At 40.5% G+C, this 19298-nt stretch overlaps 1 protein-coding gene across 1 annotated transcript in view; it reads left to right on the top strand.

The window, feature by feature from the left end:
* LOC134567660 (uncharacterized) overlaps positions 1–19298 on the top strand; it is a 484351-nt gene that overhangs the window by 16927 nt on the left and 448126 nt on the right. Inside the window, exons 5-10 of the mRNA XM_063426051.1 lie at positions 500–622; positions 5461–5679; positions 7209–7354; positions 7647–7755; positions 9113–9234; positions 9731–9922. Of these exons, the coding sequence (XP_063282121.1) occupies positions 500–622; positions 5461–5679; positions 7209–7354; positions 7647–7755; positions 9113–9234; positions 9731–9922 (911 nt within the window). The remainder of the gene's footprint in view (positions 1–499; positions 623–5460; positions 5680–7208; positions 7355–7646; positions 7756–9112; positions 9235–9730; positions 9923–19298) is intronic.

The raw sequence follows: 19298 nt of genomic DNA, 5'->3' as shown, positions 1-19298 counted from the left end.
ATCATTCCTGTTTTTTTTTTCACAATTTGCACACTTCGCAAGGTTTGGGAATCCTTGCTGATCTACTGAGCCCATTTTTATTGATTAATTATAGTGAGCTCCCACATCTGTTTCTTTATACATTCAATAGTATTTACAATATTTTCCATCCAGTATCATGGCTTCTTTGGGTGTTCTGACCTTACTCGTGACCTTGAAAATTCCACTTATTCAGATACTATGGGGGAATTGAGCCCAGCTAGTATGCATGGTTAATTTATTTATACATATTGGACCTGGGCTCTTTTTGGTTTAGGTACTTGGTATGTTCTCCATTACCAGGATGACCGTGGGATCCCTGATGACCTCTTGTTTTTTTCTCTCTATATATGTTATATGTATCCCAAAATATAAGCATTAAAATGCTTATTAGTCCTTTATTGTAGACTTATATTATTAATAGAAGATAATTAACATCTTGAATGCACTTTAATACTGTGTTGACTTTCTGATTACAAAGGGTTCTATTGTGCTTCCAATGCTATCAGTGGAGTTACTGAAGGATACACCATTTGCTAATAAGCACGGAGCTGTCATCCATATAATGGAAACAACAGTTATTGGATGGATAAAGCAAATTAAGGTAAGATCCCAGCTGTACTGACATGTACTTGTGATTCATGTTGTGTTCAGTCTAGCTGATTTGTCTCTTTGTAATAAGTCTCCTACCTACCCATGAACTAGCAGCAGTTTGAAAGAATCCAGAAAGACGGCAATTAAACACGCATTTCCTGAACAAAATACCCCAAGATGATTAGTAGTTAATGTATGAAGAGTGTGTCCTCTTTAATCTTTTTGCCAAAAGTGCCGATTTCCATAGGAATTGTCACTTTTATAAGTTAACCTTGTTACACCCCCTTGCCAGTCAATTTGATGACTGGTCCAGTTACTTCCTGCTCGCTTAGCTCAGTGTAAATCTTTTCTGTTGCTTTGTAAAATTGGGCCCAAGGATAGGCGAAGTTATATAAAGGAATTTACACCTAGGAGGGGCAAGAAGTTGGGGGGGAGTAGAGCAAAGCAGACTTTTGTTGTATACAATTGAAATATTAGCTACAATATTAATAACCACATCTAACCAGAGCCGGATCATCCTATAGGCCAATTAGGCGGTGGTCTGTGAGTGGGGGCACCTGCAGGGGCGGAAATGCTTTCTGGATCACCTGTGAGAATGTGCTGGCCGTATTCAAAGTAGGTACTATACTAAGTGACTGGGCTGCTATATGTGTCTATTAGATTATTTGTGTGTGTATTGGGCAGTGTGCACGTCTATCAGACTGTTTGTGTGTGTATTAGGCAGTGTGTGTCTGTTAGACTGTGTGTGTATTAGGCAGTGTGTGTGTCCATTGGATGGTTTGTGTGTGTATTATGACTATTAGACTGTTTGTGTGTGTATTAGACAGTATGCTTGTCTATTAGACTGTTTGTTTGTGTGTATATGTATTAGGCAGTGTGTGTCTACTGGAAAGTCTGTATATGTATTAAGCAGTGTATGTATCTGCTGGTATATGTATGTATTACATGTTTGTAATCATTATATATATTTTAGTTGGTATCATGGATGTGGAATTTATATCACCCGACCTATGGCATGGAGTTCCGGGCGTCAGAGTGGAAAATGTTTTTATTCTTTAGGGGCTTCTTCAGAGGAAGTTGGTGCCAAGCAGGGAGTATTTCTCTGGCAGGCATACCGAAATGCTGTAAATGGTCCTGGCTGCAACTCACAGGGAAGTGTGAGGAGCAGCAGCATCCAACTGCTCCTCACAATGCTAAGTACTTATGGCCGCCGGGATTCATCGTGACATCATACCCGGCAGCCAACACGCTATAAAGGGCAGAATGAGCATGGAACAGGCTGCTGTTGGTAATCTGTGCTGTGTGTGAGTGTCAGTGAATGTGTAGTTTGTGTGTGAATGGCTCAGGGTGTGCCAGTGTGCAGTGTATTTCTGTATGGGTCAGTGTCAGTGTGCTGTGTGTGTATGGTTCAATGTTACTGAGTTGTCAGTGTGTAGTGTGTTTGCATGGGTCAGTGTTAGTGATTGTTAGTGTGCAGTGTATAGATAATTGTGTTTGTGTGTGGGTCCACTTTAGTTCCTTGGACAAGTAGATTTAAAAAAATAAAATAATCCAAACCCATGTATGTATCTATAAAGCAGTTTGTGTGTGTGTGTGTGTGTGTGTGAGTGAGTGAGACAGTGTAGGTATGTATTAGGCATTGTGTGAGTGAATATATTAGGCAGTGTGCAAGTATGAGGCAGTTTGTGTGTTGTTTGCAGTTTGTGTGTGTGTTTGCATTTGGCAGAGTGTGAGAGTGTATTAGGAAGTGTGTGTGAGTATGAGGCAGTTTGTGTTGTGTGTGCAGTTTATGTAATAATCATATATTTCAATGTGTGTATTAGGCAGTTTGTGTGTATATATAAGGCAGTGTGTGTGAGTATGAGGCAGTTTGTTTGTGAGCATGGGACAGTTTGTGTGTAAGTATGAGGCAGTTTATTTGTGTATACATTAGGCAGAGTTAGTGTATATTAGGGAGTGTGTGTGAGTCAATTTTTATATGTTGTGTATGGATGTATTCAGCAGTTTCTGTGTGTGTGTGTGCAGAGTTTGTGTGCATGTATGTAAAAGGTATTTTGTGTGTGTGTGTGTATGTATTTGGCAGTGTGCAACTGTTTATACACACTGTTTATATGTGTAAGGCAGATTGTTTGTGGGTTTGTGTATGTATAAGACAGTTTGCTAAGATAGAGCAATCCTCTACTCACTTGAAATATTTCAGCTTGCTAAAGTGCCTTATATGTCTGGAGTTTTTAATTTTCTTGACAGTTTCTAAAAGGGCTAATTTCAATCTAATTCGGACCTTTTGTAATTGGGGGCAAAAATACCCCCCCTGCCTGTTACACAGCTAGGAAGGTTTTCTTCTACTGAACTAACAGATCAGGCAGACATGATGTACTAGTATGCACCTGTCTTTCCCCTTTCTCAATGAGCTGAACTAGACCTCAATGGTAAAGCTATGATTGAGTGTGCATGCGCACAACTGCAGCCCAAGCTCAGAGGCTTCTCAATGAGAAGGAGGGCTTAATTGGAGGGCTTGCAGAAAAATATAATATTTTCATTGGGGGTATATCTACTATATTGATAAAGAAATCAGTGGAATATTTCCTTCAGTAAATAAACTTGTGCCACAATGGAACTATCTCATGAAGGGACACCAAGTGGATCTTTGCCTAGGGCGGAAGAATTCCTTGCACCGGCCCTGCATGTAGCTAGCTACATGTAACTGCAAGTAAAAAATATTGCAGAAGCAGTAAACTATAGGTATTATTCTTATTATTCTTATTTTTGTTATTGGTATTTATATAGTGCCAACTTATTCTGCAGCGCTTTACAATATTAAGGAATGGGAATTTTAACAATAAATGAGACAATTACAAAATGATACAGGAACAATGGGTAGATAGGGAACCTGCTCAATCAAGATTACAGTTTAGAGGAGTGGAGTATAAGGATACAATAGGAAGGGCATCAAGGGAGACAATAAACTGACAAGGTGGAAAGTAACAGAACTGGAGGTGAGAGTGGAGTGTGGCTCTTTCGGAGAGAGCCAGAGACAGCTTTGTGACATAGAAGTTTAAATGTGAGGCCATAAGCATTTCTAAACAGATGGGTTTTGAGGGATTACTTAAATGATTAGATAATATGGGAGTGTGTGATGGGGGTAGGCAGGCTGTTCCAAAGGAAAGAATCCACATGTGAAAAGTCCTACGGGTGTGAGTTAGCAGTAAGGGTGCGAGCAGCGGACAGGAGAAGGTCACCAGCAGAGCGGAAAGACCAAGAAAAGCCATACCTATGAATCAGTGAAGAAATTTAAGAGGGGCTAGAGTTGTTTAGGGCTTTATAGGTAAGGGTTAGTATTTTCAATTGACTCCTATAGGATACAGGAAGTCGTTTTAAGAATAAAGGCGAGGTATGAGAGGATTGGCAGGAGAGAAAGATCAGCCTGGCGGAAGGTAAAAATGGTTGCATTGTTATAGTAAATACATACTGTGGTAAAATAAGGTAAAATAAATTCTGTGGAGTATCTTCCAAATTTTAGTCAGTACCTTAAAGGTGCAGGGAGATTTGAAATTAAGTGTCTTTGTTTCTGTTGCTTTTAGGAATTGGACCCCAGAGACATTATAATAAATGTTATCTTGATTGGTGTTACTACCTTTAGGTCACAGCTACCAAATTGTTTAATATTAATGCTACCTGCTGACATTAGTGTCAAGTTCTTCTTTATGTATTTGTCAAAATATTCATTTTTCTTTATTATTTGGATTTCTGCTTTTAAAAGGTTTTGGAGGCATCCCTGGTGGTAAAGCCCCCTTGTGACAAATTGGTTTTATTGGCGTCTGCTTAAATTGATTTTGCCATTAATTGTATCACTTATTGGAATGAAAGATGCATTTTATGTTTGATGAATATAGGTGTCTCTGATAGGGATCTTTCTGTACTATGTTCTAAGATAATGGTTCTAATATTTATTGGGTTAAAGGAGCACTATAGGGTCAGGAACACAAACATGTATTCCTGACCCTATAGTGTTAAAACAACAGTTTAGCTCCCCCCAACCTCCTTGCCCCCTAAATATAGTAAAATCTTACTTGTATTCAAGTCTGCAGCTGCTACATCTGCCCCTGATTTACCTGCTTACAGCTGACATAATCAGGAGTGATTATGTGAGCCAATCACAATGCTTTCCTATAGGATTGGCTAAGACTTTCAAGGAGGCAGATCAGGGACAGAGCAAGCTCAAGTCACACAATCCTGGCCTATCAGCATCTCCTCATAGAGATGCATTGAATCAGTGCATCTCTATGAGGAAAGTTTAGTGTCTGCATGCAGAGGGTGGAGACACTGAATGTCAGTACTGCACAGTGTGCAGCACTGCCCCAGGATGCACCTCTAGCAGCCTTCTGAGGAGGTCCAGTGGAGCTATCCCTAGGCTGTAATGTAAAGACTGCATTTTCTCTGAAAAAAATGTGTTTACTGCAAAAAAAACTAAAGGAAATGATTCTGCTCACCAGAACAAATACAATAAACTGTAGGTGTTCTGGTGACTATAGTGTCCCTTTAAGTGTGCCTCAATCCACATGTTGAAAACTTTGTGATAACTTGTGTTAAAAATCTTTACAATTTTACTCGAGCTGCACATAAGCTGCTAAAGAGCAAATTGTAATATAACCAGTAAATCAAACTCTAGATGGCTAGCTCTACAGCAAACATATATATGGAAACAAATCACAATACAATTCAAGTTCAAATAAACACTCCTGTATGCATGTTAGTCTCTAGTGAATATTTTGTCAATATAATGATATTTGTGTTACATATTATATATTTAGCAAATATGATTAATTATTTTTTTTAATTCTTTTATAGGTTGTACTGAGACATGAACCAATTACAGAGCTTCAAAGCAAGATTCTAAAACCTGGGATTTATGATGAACAGGAAATGTGGAAAATGCATATCCAAAACCTTTTATGTATCATCAAGCAGCTAAACTGCACAGAGGCCCAAGAGATTGTTTCTCACCTGGAGGTGGTGAAAAGCACATATGGACATTCAATCACAGCTGTCGCTCAAGATGTCAAACAGGTCAGACTAAAAGCCTTATCCTTGCTAGGTGCTGTTCTTAAAATCCTCATATTCAATGCTCCCGATCCAATATATCAGTATGGCCTGGGCCCTAATTACCATATTACCAATGTGTAAATATATATATATATATATATATATATAAATATATTTATATATTTTGCGAGTATCACTGTATATATGCAACTTTTGGGACCCCCAGGCCACATCTGTATGAAGAGGGGTCCAGTAGACTTCCAAGTTCCACCTCTGACAAGCCACGACTGTAAGAGAATTGCTGCGGGTTACCACAACAATGCGACAATGCTCTTACGAGAGAGGGATAGGACCTGCTGCCTACTGGTTTGTGCAGATGGAGACTTCTTGGCCTCTCTTCACTATACATGCAGACAATATAGTGCCCCCTCCCTGGCCACAGGTAGAAGTCAGAGAGGAGGGAATAAAATCAAATCTAAAATTATGTAAAAAAAAGAAAGAAAATTATTCCTGCCCACAGACCCTATTCTACCCACACACTAAATCCACTACACACACACAGCATCCACTATACACACTTTCTGCATCCATCAAACACACATTGCATTCACTAAACACGCTAACTGTGTCTGCTAGACACACTTTCTGCATACACCATACACAGGTATTGCATCAACTACACACAAACACACTGCATTCACTAAACACACACTCTGCATCCCCTCTAAACATGCTACATTCACCACACACACACACACACACACTCTGCATCCACTCTACACACATATTGCATCCACTCTACTTACACTGTACCCTTTACAGACACATACACTACATCCATGTGGAGAGACTTGGGGTGGGCCCTGTGGTTTGCTCAGGGGCGAGCCCAGGAATAGAGCTGTGTAAGGGGCTCCAAAATTGCCATGCCACACTAATTATAGCCTGGTACTGAGTTCTGCTGGGAATAAGTCAGAGGCGGATCCAGGAAAGAGGCACCAGAGCAAATTCCCACCCCCGAGAAACCAAGGTGAGGCAGTCAGAGTTTGCCCTCATGCTACTTGAGTTATAGCCCAGAGAAGGGGCTGCATGGTTGGCATTTTTACGGGAGTAGGAGGGAAACAAAGCAGAATATTGCCCCCCCGAACCACCACCAAGGAACATGATCCCCCCTCCCTAGCCCAAGGTAAAGCTCAGGGAGGGGGAATAAACTTAATTTTTTTTCCAGCACCCTCACCCCCCAGTCCCAATCTACAGCCCAAAACCCCACTTGAGGCTCTAACGCCCGATTTGCAGCCACTAACTAACCAATTCATCCCTTCTCCCCCCACTACTTTTTTTCAATGTGCACGTCTACTAAACTATCAAAAGTTGTCATAGCATTGTGCAGATGGGAAGAAACAGGAAAGCACTCATCTTACATCTAAAAGTCTTTGTGGTTTTTTTTAATCAATTATAACCAAACTATTTCTGCTTCTAAACTGAATTTGAGTTTAACAATTAAATAACTGATTCAAAACAGGGGGTGTTTTTCATTGTACAAATTCCATTTACAGGCACTTTCAGACGCTGAAGAAAACTTGACATTTTTGAAGACTCTTCTTCAGTGGTATGATCGGATGAAATCAGCCAGATCTACGGAAAATCTAAAATACTTTCTCCAAATGTTACACAATTTATATTTAGTTTGGAGACATTCAAGGTAATACTTATATAGTAACATTTTAAATGACATTTGTTATAGTTGGAGTTTGCTGTATATTCAAATTATCCATACTAATGTGAACTGTCATTGAATTTTTTTTTTGAGATAACACTAAGAAACTATGGCGGCAGATTTCAGAGCGAGACGTTTTTTAAATTTTTTTTATTTATTTAAAATGGATATATCTGATTTTACTTACCATGACAATGATGCTCAATGCTCAATGTGTAGGATAATTGTTTTATCTCCTTATCACTAGGCAGTGATCTGTAATTTTGTGTATTCACAGGTACTATCATCATAACAAGGTATTTTTAAACCTTCTGAGACTAATGTCTAATGAAGTGGTTGAAATAGCAAGTAGTCTTCTAGGAAAAAAGATTTTAGACAATCCTCAGGTAAGAGAGTATAACATTTATTTTAAAAATGAATGTAGTGACTGTAAATAAATGTCTGTTATAGTGTGGTTAACATATATGTATAATAATTATATTCCAAACATATACATGAGGAATATGAAGATGTCATGCTTATCTTGAGTGCAGGATTTTCATACAATCTAGCGAGTCCTTTGCCACATTAAGGAATGTTAAGCCTTAATCAAGAAAACAGTCTTAGTGATGATGCATTTGGTATTTCTGCTCAAGCCACAAATTAATCTTCCAGCGCTCTCTCTCTGATTGACAAATCTCACCAACATGCAACAGGGTTTCATACTCACTCAGATTGGGCACAACATCTAGAGATTGTCTTACAGTTTCTCTTATTCTTGTTATTTAAAAGAGACCATGGGAATGGAGCAATGAATGACCCATTTTATTGGGTAAAAGCACAAGGATTGCTCAAAATGTTATTATCACAATACTAATAATATGTGCTGAGATCAAGGTGTTAAAAAAACCAGTAGCAAAGTATAGAGGGAATGCTGAATTCGGGGGTATTTTGAATTAATCTTTGGCACTCAAACTGCTGTGGACTACATCTCCCATGATGCTTTGCTGACATTATTGCTGTAAGAACATACTAGGATATGTAGGACACAACACCTAGAGGGACAAAGGTTGCCTACCATTGGCCTATATATGTATTTTCCAGAGAGAGTATGTCTAGTGAGGTCTACAGCCTATGTATCTAATTATTACCTTGCTTTATTTCCCACCCAATTCTTAGCAAAGTAGGTGTTACAAGGTATCATGACTGATACCAAAGAATCTGATATGGTTAACTATTGCATGCCTGACTATTCGCTTAAAGGGCTACTTTGTATTGCTAACTAGTAACCTTGATTGTTCTCCTGACATTCTTTTGTTCTTTAAACATGTTTCCCATTCAATTCCCAGTACCTTCCCAAAACAGTAAGATATGAAATATGAAATAAAAAAGAAAACTATTGCAAATGGTGGGGTTTGAATTTTAATGTTAGGGATATTTCCTGACAAATCAGGATCAAATTACTAAAATGAACTGTACCAAGTGGCAATTGTTGAAACAAGTTAATATACTTAAATGAAGTGCTGTTGCATTTTCATCTCCAATTCTTCTCATTCTTCTTCTGCTACTTCACAGGATTGACATCACAGTATGAGTTAGTAAATAGCGGGGGAAAAATGTTTACATTTTTTTTTTCATTTTATATAGCTGTAATTGGTTTTGTGTTTACAAATTTGCATATTAATTTTAAAATTGTTTGTTATAGCATTGTTTGTTATTTGAATAGATTAGTAATGTACAGGTTTATATTTGTGTATTAAACAGGCATACAGCTTATTAAAAGAAGCTTTGAAACTGTGTGCAACTTTCCGGGGCACTTACTTGGATGTAAAAATTAAAGCTGACGAGTTTAACATGAAGAAGAAAGAGGAAAATGACCGCCAAATGTATGGTGACCATAATATGTTTGTTTGCATGACTTGTTGTTTAATAAATACAGATAATGGCAATATCTGCATTATTTCCTAGCTGGGACATAGACAAAATTATTAACTGATTAGGTAGCTCATTTGGTTAATACACCACCATTGGGTCCTGTGAATACCACACTATTGCATATTTAATTCCTATTAGAATCTTCTCAGACTCTCCTCCCTATGAAGTCAATAACACCACTACGTTGGTAATAGTGATATATTTACCTACACAGTGTTATAATATGTATTGCTTTCATCAGATATTATTGTAATATATTCCACAACCCTATTCTGGTATTGATTATAATCTGAGAATTACAAAGGTGCATTTGCTGTTTTGTTTTGTTTTTAAATAATTTTCTAAACAATTCCATATAAATTAATATTTAATGCATTTCAATTTCTAATGCTTTCATAACAAATTTGAAAGTCATGCTACACATTTAATTCCCATTGTATTTTCTAGATCCAAAAAAGCACCAGGTGCTGCGTGGAACCTTAAAATGTATGAACCATCACAGTCAAAATTCAATAGGAAAGATTGGTTTTCTAATAACCAAGGCAAGGAGAAGGATGCCACACAAGACTTATGGGTAGATTCACCTTGGCCACCCCATAATGCACATTGCTTCAAGAATATTAACATGTTTATGGAAAGGTGAGTATGATAACTTTCCTTATATCTATGCTTTGAGTATAGGGGTGTGACGGTGCACAGAGTTCACCTTAGCAGGCGTCTACAGATAGGAACTGAACAAAATGTCCTCCCAAATATTTTGTAGGAGAAGAGTTGGAAGCATAGTCTGTATAGAAATAAATGTAATTAGCTGTATTATGTGCTGCATTGCCAGCCCCACCGTCCATTGGTTTACCTAGACCACCAATTTCTCCTCCACTAGTTTTACAACACTATATTAAAGCTTTTAGCTCTTTGCTGAAAGTACCACCACTTAATTTACACCTTTAAGCCCCAAATTATATTTATTCTTTACTTAAAATTGTTACATGGGTGGAAGAATTCTGTTGCCCAGGTCATTTGCCACTCATAGTAGGGAGTAAAAATATAGGCACATGACCGTTTAAAAAAAAAAAAAAAAGCAACAAAAAACTAATATTAGTTGTAAAATCTTTTTATTGAAAAATATCATAATAACAATACATCCACTACATGTAGACGATGGAGTATGATTCAGCATGTAGACAGTATATATATAGTGCTAGTAATAAAATATATCCCAACATTTTAGCAAACAATATACATATGTTTGCAGTAGAAACGCTTAATAGAAAACATTTTATATGAACAGTAAGGCTCTCAAATTCAAAATGTTCATTAAATGTAGGTGGCAAAGGAAAAACAACACAAACAAAAAGTTTGGGTGTGGAGAAAAAACAAAAAAACATGAAATGAGAAGGGTAAAAACACAAAGATTGCTCAAAATGTTATAATCACAATACTAATAATCTGTGCTGAGATCAATGTGTTAAAAAAAAGTAGCAAAGTGTTAAGGGAATGCTGAATTCGGGGGTATTCTGAATCAATAGGGGTCCAGTAAGCACCTAGTGACATGTAGATAGGAGACTGCAGAAACCACTCTCAATTGCACTAGAATTGAATCATTAGAGAACTCTGGCCTTTATTTGAGGCTGTTAAAGATTCCAAAAAATTTACCTCTCTCGTACCATCTATCCATTCTGAAAAGGGGGCAGGGGGTATATGGGAGGGAATATGATCTCTAATGTCTAGGTATCAGAGAAGAAACCACATTACGGGAATGGTGTAACATTTATTTTAGTGTGATGCAGTAATATTGCAGAAAATGAGCCAGAGATGTCCTCTACACATATCTCTTTAATAGCAAATAGGAGGTCTGCCCAGAAATCATTAATACTTGGGAAATGTAGCTAAATGTTGATATAAGTCCCCTGCCAGAATGGTACCTACAGCACTTGTCATATACTGTAAGGAATATAGAATAGAGTCTTACTGCTGTTTAATGCCATCAAGTGAGAATCTTACATGCTGATTCTTGGAGTTTAGACACTATAGAGCAATGGAGAAACTGATAAAAATTATAAAGTTCTGCCTCCCATTGTCTGATACAATATAGGCACGCGATGAGTGTATCAGTAATGCAAGCTAGATAGGTCTTTGAATTGCAAAGATGTTTTTCACCACGCTAAAGAACATTTTCTGGAGATATGTCTCATTGGTTGAATACACAATCCTTACTATACCTAGAAATAGAGGTGGACTTGCAGTTCCAGATATATTAAAATATGATAAAGAAACAATGTTAAACTTGTTAGAGGGCTGATCCTTTAAGACATCTACAAACAGATGGATTTAGATAGAAATGAATTTGGTAGGACCCCAATGCTCCTTCCTGCTCATCCCTCTATTACCCCAACTTTAAAAGTATGGAAATTATTGAGATTGAACCCAACTATACCCTCATAGTCCTCCCCATGATACCTTTACCTGGCAAACAAGACTTCCCTCCTGGTTTTATTGGTGTCTCAGGCTTTTGCTCTCAAGACATGCCCCCCAGAGCTATTACACATCATTCATATTTTATAAAACAATTGTTTTTACTCACTCCAAAAACTAAGCAGCAAGAAAGTCCATTGGTAAAGTTTGTATGCACGCAGCTGACCCATTTTGTGCACTCCCCCAAAACAGCTATTTTCTGTCCCTTAACCTTTTTTTTATTTTTTTTAGAGGCTCTGCATAAACCCTTGTCTAGCATATCACCTTTTGTATGACTGCATTTTGACAAGCGTAAATTGAAAGTAGGTTTTTAGGTAGTTTGGAAAATGAGTTCAATTTTTCCTTAGACAGCTATCACATTCTATTATTATATATGCTATTATTACATTTTATTCTTCTAGCTCCATTCAAATGTTCTGCTTTGCCTCCATTTCCCTTTATTTATTCTTATGTGAGCAATTTATAGTGAATTTCTTTTTAATGCACCTGTCAGTTGTATTGATTGTTCTTTAGGCAGCCAAGACGTTGCTGAATAGTGGGCAATTAATTGCTTGCACTGCTTTAACCTGTAGCTGTAAAGAGCCACTGAGATATGTTCACAAAGCACAGAACAGAATGAAGAATGGTTGTGAACCGGCCAAATTTTTTAAGGGAACTCTTAGCCAGAAGCTTTTCCATTCATTTAAATACATCAGAAAGATTAATGTTTGCATTTGTAATGCTACTAGAGCTGCACACATATCCATTAGTTCTGTGTTTGGATGAAAAAGAGCTAGGCAAAATTGTAAACCTGTGCTTAATTCTTTTTTACCGTGTTCAAATATATATTTATATATGTAAAAAACACTAAAGTCCAATAAAAAAGGTATTACAAGATATTAATTTTATCTGTTTTTTACATCTACATCTACATTACTGCCTGGACTAATACGGCTACAATCTCTACTTATGTATTTAAGTATATAACTATATATATAAATGTATATAAATATCCTTGCATTTCTATACAGTTCAGTCTTCAGTTATTTTTTTTATAGCATAAGGGGACACTTCCTGGATGGATTGGGTCAACGTTTTATACATATTTTTTATGCATTCTAAAAAATAGCTTTTCTGCAGCATATATTATTTATTTTATCCTGTAGTTAATACTCCTACACTGTTATTCACTATAAGCAGGACCTAGCTGGTATATCAAAACCAATCCCTTGCCTCCTATTACCTTCTACTGGGGAACATTCTGTGCAGAATTGTGCAATATGTCACATATTATTTGTGTAATGCTTCACATTACACGATGTTAGGAATAAACAAGTCGTCCAATCATGTGAGCAACTGAGCATGTAGTTCTACTGATTTACTAACATGCTACCAAACCTTGGATTATTTATTTATAGTTTTAACTAATATGCAGATGCTAGTTAAAAATGTACTTGAAGTGTCCATTTAAGAGTTAATGCATGTTCTAGTCAGTGCAGGGCCGGATTAATTGCACAGTGGGCCTGGTGCTGACAATTATGATGGGGCCTAATTACGGAATCTAATCGACCAAAAAAACTAAAACAGTCATTCCTCCCAAGCTTCATGTATCTGATGGAGATGGTGCTGGAGGGAAACTCATAGGATGCAGTTATAAGAAAACATACTCTATGCTAATCTCTCTAATTTATGCTTTCATCTTTCAAGTAAATCCATACCCCCAACAGCAGTGAAGCAGGAAGTCAATGGGCGGGGTAAAAGGGTGGGCCACTGCTGCGAATCACGTGACCAGACCTGCCAAAAGGGGAGAACATGCCCAAAAAGGGGGCATGTCTGTCCAAAGAATTTGAAGGACAACCTGGCATGAATGCATGTCAGGCTGCCCACCAATCCTGCAGGCTGCCCAATTAAGGGCATATTATGCAGGCAGCACCCTGAGCTTAACATAAATGCGTCTAATGATGCGCTCACTCCAGGCTTTCTAAGGACTGTCCCCTAGCACTCGCTGGTCCACTTGTCTCCTTACCTTCTTACTAGCAGGCAGAAGTTCCTGGTATATAGTCTGAGACAGAGAAAAGGTGTATGTAGTGAGTGTAGAAGAAAGGGGACATGCCACAGTGTTAGAGAGACCAACGTCTGCATTACCTAAACTAATGTTATTGTTAGCCAGTCCACACAAGTTTTGTTCACATACATCCCTCTTAAGCTTCCAAACTTAAAGGGACACTTTAGTCACCAGAACAACTACAGCTTATTGTATTTGTTCTGGTAAGTAGAATCATCCCATTCAGGCCTTTTGCAGTAAACATTGTCTTTTCAGAGAAAATAACTCCACTGGCCACTCCTTAGATGGCTGCTAGAGGTGCTTCCTGGGGCAGTACTGCCTAGTGTGCGGCACTGCCATTCAGTGTCTCCACCCTCTGCATGCAGACACTGAACTTTCCTCATAGAGATGCATTGATTCAATTTATCTTTATGAGGAGATGCTGATTGGCCAGGGCTATGTTGGACTTGTGCTGGCTCTGCCCCTGATCTGCCTAGTTGACAGTCTCAGCCAATCCTATGGGGAAGTATTGTAATTTGCTCAGACCACCACTTCTGATGATGTCAGCAGACAGTCAGTTCAGAGGCAGAGCCAGCAGCTGCAGACTTGAATACTAGTTATATTTTACTATACTTAGGGAGGCAAGAAGGGGCCAGGTGGTTTTAACATAATCGGGTCAGAAATACATGATTGTGTTCCTGACCCTATAGTGCTCCTTTAAGCAAGAGTATGTTAAGAGTAGTTAGGGTTGTCACCTTTCTTGGAAAAAAAATACCAGCCTTAATCATTTGTATAATCACAAGGAGTGACATCAGAGAAAATTCTGTAAAATCACCAACAAACTACTCACAGTTTGATTCTGCTGTATAGATGGATTGTTCCCAGTGTCTCAGTCTCGCAAGTCACCCAGTGTCTCAGTGTCCCTATGCATTACAGTGTCATTGTCCCCATGTCGCCAAGTCCCCTAGTCTCTCAGTGTCCCCATGTGTCCCAATGTCTCCGTGTGTCCCCATGTCACTAGGATACTGGGGACACAGTGAGACATGGGGACACTGAGAGACCCGGGGGCATTGAGAGACATGGGGACACTGAGAGACATGGGGACACTGAGAGACCCGGGGACACAGAGACATGGGGACACAGAGACATGGGGACACTGGGAGACATGGGGACACTGAGACATTTAGGGAAACTGGGAGAAATGGGGACACTGAGACATTAGGGACACAGACACTGGGAGACATGGGGACACTGAAACATTTGGAGACACTAAGACACTAGGGACACAGAGACATGGGAACACAGACACGGGGAGACTAGGGGACACTGGGAGACTAGGGGACACTGGGGACACTGGCTGGGAAACAGACACATGGGGACACTGGGACATATAGGGACACTGGGAGACATGGTGACACTAGGCACACTGAGACACTAGGAACACAGACACTGGGAGACTTGGGGATACAGACACTAGCGACACTGGATGTGGGACACTGGGAGAAATGGGGACATAGTGTCTCCGTGTCCCAATGTCTCAGTGTCTCCCAATGTCCCTATGTCTCACAGTGTCCCCATGTGTCTCAGCATCCCCATGTGTCCCAGTGTCCCCTAGTGTCTCAGTGTCCCCATGTGTCCCTGCTGCCTTTCCCCCTATCCCTCACTTACCTGAGCTGTAGAACTGCTGTCTGGACTCTGTGCTGTGTTGCTGCTCCCCCACAGATCAGTAAGTAGTAGAGAGAGGCAGGGATATGCTGTAACTTCCTATCCCTGCCTCTCTCCACACACAGTGACCCCTACTGGCCGGTGCTAGTATTGCAGAGTAATCTCCATTTATTCGGAGAAAAATACCTGCATTTGTATTGCCGGTATTACTGCAATACCGGCACAGCCCAGCAGCCTCAAATATTGGCTGTGCCAGTAAAATACCGGTCAGGTGGCAAACCTAAGAGTAGTGTGTAAAAAAAAAAAATAATATATATATATTTTTTTTAAATGGGCCTATTCCATGGGCCTGGGCCTGGAGCTGCAGCTCCATCAGCCCCTATGTTAATCCGGCCCTGAGTCAGTGATATCAGCTGCCCTTTCTTGAAGCAGGTCACAGTACAACAGACAGACTATAACACATAACCCTATTACAGTATATAACTAAATAGGATATATACTGTATATAGGGAATGGCTAATATAGTGTACTACTGAACCTTAGAACAGTAGCCTTAGAACCAGGGCTGTGTTTAATAATGGTTGGACCCTGGGCAAGCTTTTGGACCCTGGACCCTACCTCCCCACTCCCTGGCATGCAATCTGTGTGTTACTAACATACATACTGACACACAGACACACAGACACATATACTGACACACACACACACACACACACTGACAGACATACTGATACACACTCGGACACACATACTGACAGACCTACTAAAACACACAGACATATAGACTGATAGACATACTGACACACACACACATACACTGACAAGTTGCTGAGGGTCTGCAGGGGCAAGAAGTTTTTTTTGGGACCGCCTTCTAGCACAAAGTTGGCCAAAATGTAGATCCTTATTTGTCGTACACGTTCACAATGCTTTGCTAGCTTGGGATCTACAATTTATCCATCCTTGCAGTGTTGTATTTAGCACTCAGCAATGTGTATGTGTTTGAAAGTAAGAATGTTTTTGTAAGGAGTATGTGTGTGTGAATGTTGTTTTTTGAATGCAGACATGCATTTGTATTTGTACACAGCAACAGACATGCAAATACACAGACACAAAGCTACACACACTGACACATACACAGAGATACACCCACTGGTACTTACACACATTGACACACAGATACATACACAGACATCTGTTGGGTAAGTGTGATAGTAGGTGTGAGGGTAGATGAGCATGCCACAGTTAGGGAGTGAGAGTGACAGGGTTGGAGCTTTGAATGTGAGTGTTGGAGGTTTCTAAGTGATTGTGGGAGGGTGGCCAGTGTAACAGGGTTAGGGGTGGTTAGTGAGACTGGGTAACGGGTGGTTAGTGAGACAGGGCTGGGGGGATAGTGAGACAAGGCTGGCGGGACTTGTGAGACACGGCTGGGGGGGCTAGTGAAACAGGGCTGGGGGGGCTAGAGAGACAGGGTTAGGGGGTTAGATGGTTAATGTGACTTTACCAAACCTGCTGACCTTCTGTACAGGCAGGGGAGGCAATCATCCATTTCATGGTGGTCCAGTGGGTCCCTGGTGGTCCAGTGTGCTGCTGGTTCGCTCCCTGATGGTCCATTGTGTTGCTAGTGAACTCCCTGGTGGTCCAGTATGCTGCTGGGGCTGCCGCACTCCCTCACGGTTCTGGCGCTCTGTGAGGATGCCAGAGCACAGGTTGGGAACCCGACGCCTGTGCTCGGACACTCACAGTGCGCCGGAACCGCATGGGAGCGGCAGCCCCAGCAGCGCACTGCACCACCAGGGAGTCCATTTGTAACAGCTGGCAAGGAAATCTTTTGATCTCCCTGCTGGCTCAAGGAAAGGGGCTCAACCCCCTCTGCCACGGCCCTCTCAGTGTGCAGGCCTGCCGCCCACAACAATTTATTTTAGGATCGGTGATCCTAAAATAAATTGTTGTGGATAGAGGGAAAACGGGGCATCTGCTTTGGGCCCCCCAGGACTAACTGTGCGTGGGGCAGCTGCCCTGCTTGCCCCGCATTAAAGACGGCCCTGCTTAGAACAGTAATACACAAATATGTCAGAGTGGTTAAAAATACAAACTGACAATCATAGGATTAATGAAGTATAGGATATCTCAGTTATGGCTGCCATCAGAACTCTTAGGGTGCCTTACAAAACTACTGGCTGTGCCCCACCTCACACACATGCTTCCAAAACCACAGAGACATATTTACAGGTACACACAAATATGTGTTCCCAGACATTCACAGATGCACAAACACATACATGTTCCACACATTCACACACTGCCAGACAGTTACATACAAATAGACACTGTCACATACACACAGATAGCAACTGCCATACACGCACACATACATACTTCCAGATATACACAGATGCACATTGCCAGTCAGACATACTCAACCACAAATATTGAAATACATTTTGTTTTTAGATATTTTTCTGTCTGTCTACATTTTTGCATATGAGGGTGGCTACCCCTGGTTTCCATGCTCTATCAGTGCAGGCTGCCCCTTTATTCCGGCACTGCTTCCTTAGTTTGTTGGGAGGAAGTAATAAGACATCATGTCCTCCCAGCACTGCCACACTAGAATGGAGTGTGGACTGGCTTGGGAAGACATTAATATGAAAGTTTATTAATATATATATATATATATTTTTTTATCAATCTGATTTTTATTAAAGGCATAAAGTATGGGATACAGAAGAGAAATCGGAGGAAACGTTTAAGTGATTTACAGCATAGGGTTGGTACGACAATACGCAAAATTAGAGTACATTTCCAAATTTTCAATGCCTCATTTTTTTATATGTAGTGTAGTTAAACTCCAGTTTGAAAATACAAGCTATGGATCAAAGGATCCGGGTTGGTAACTCGCTAGATCATGTTAGTCAGGTGTCAGGAGACACATGGGTGAGAAAAACATTGGTTACTTATGCTAGGTATATGTTAACTTCAATATGCAAGCAGGTCTGGCTAGTTCAGTGTCAGTAGTGCTGGTCGGGTATGTTAAGCTATGAACTGGTTATGGTCTTTGGGTGTCTGAGTAAGGTACACGCTTTAAGAGTTAGAGTACATAGGCTACAGCAACGATCATAAAATTACTCGCTGAACATAGACAAGCTAGGTCAAGTAAATAAAATAAAATAAAACATTGCTATCCATCAAGAGTGTCATCTATACTGAAGCTGAGTTACGTCGTTTAAACAGCAGGACGAACAGGAAAGGAAAGGTAAACCATCTACATGGCACACTATGTTATTGTGAGTAGTCATACCCACAAAAGTACAACAATTTGCCTGCTATATTGTCCACCAAGAGTCCATAGTTGTGGGCGGCATGTGGTGGGGCTGCAGGCTTACAGGCCATCCATCAGCCAATACCCCTGCTGGGAAAGTCTGAGCCATGTGCCGGACGGGTCAGCGAGAGGCTGGTGAGCCGCTGGTGCAAGGAAGGAGTACTCCAGCCCCAGGCCGGGATGAAGGCCAGCACCTGTTGTCCACGGACTCGTGCTCTCTTAGTCGAGGCCGGGTCCACCCTCTGTCGGGCGCCGTGGGGAGCTCGGATGTTCTGCCGTCGCCTGCGATGGCGGGCTTCTGGCGGTGTGGTCAGTGCCGTGGAGGTGTCCTCCGGGAGGCCTTCAGCCCGGGAAGGATTGTAGGGCGGTCTGCGACTGTCGCCTTGCGTAGTTTGCCCGTTGCGGGTCCATGCCAGCTCCGCACCTTGTCCCTCCTTACTGTGCCCACCGGGTTGGGTGGTTCCCATCCACAGCGCAGTATCAGTCGCTCCCAGAGCCGTTGGAAGAGCTTGTCTAGCCTCTCAGCGTACTGCTCTGCC

Source organism: Pelobates fuscus, chromosome 1 (genome assembly GCF_036172605.1).
Source record: "Pelobates fuscus isolate aPelFus1 chromosome 1, aPelFus1.pri, whole genome shotgun sequence".
Taxonomy (NCBI): domain Eukaryota; kingdom Metazoa; phylum Chordata; class Amphibia; order Anura; family Pelobatidae; genus Pelobates; species Pelobates fuscus.
This window is presented reverse-complemented; position numbering and strand designations above follow the sequence as displayed.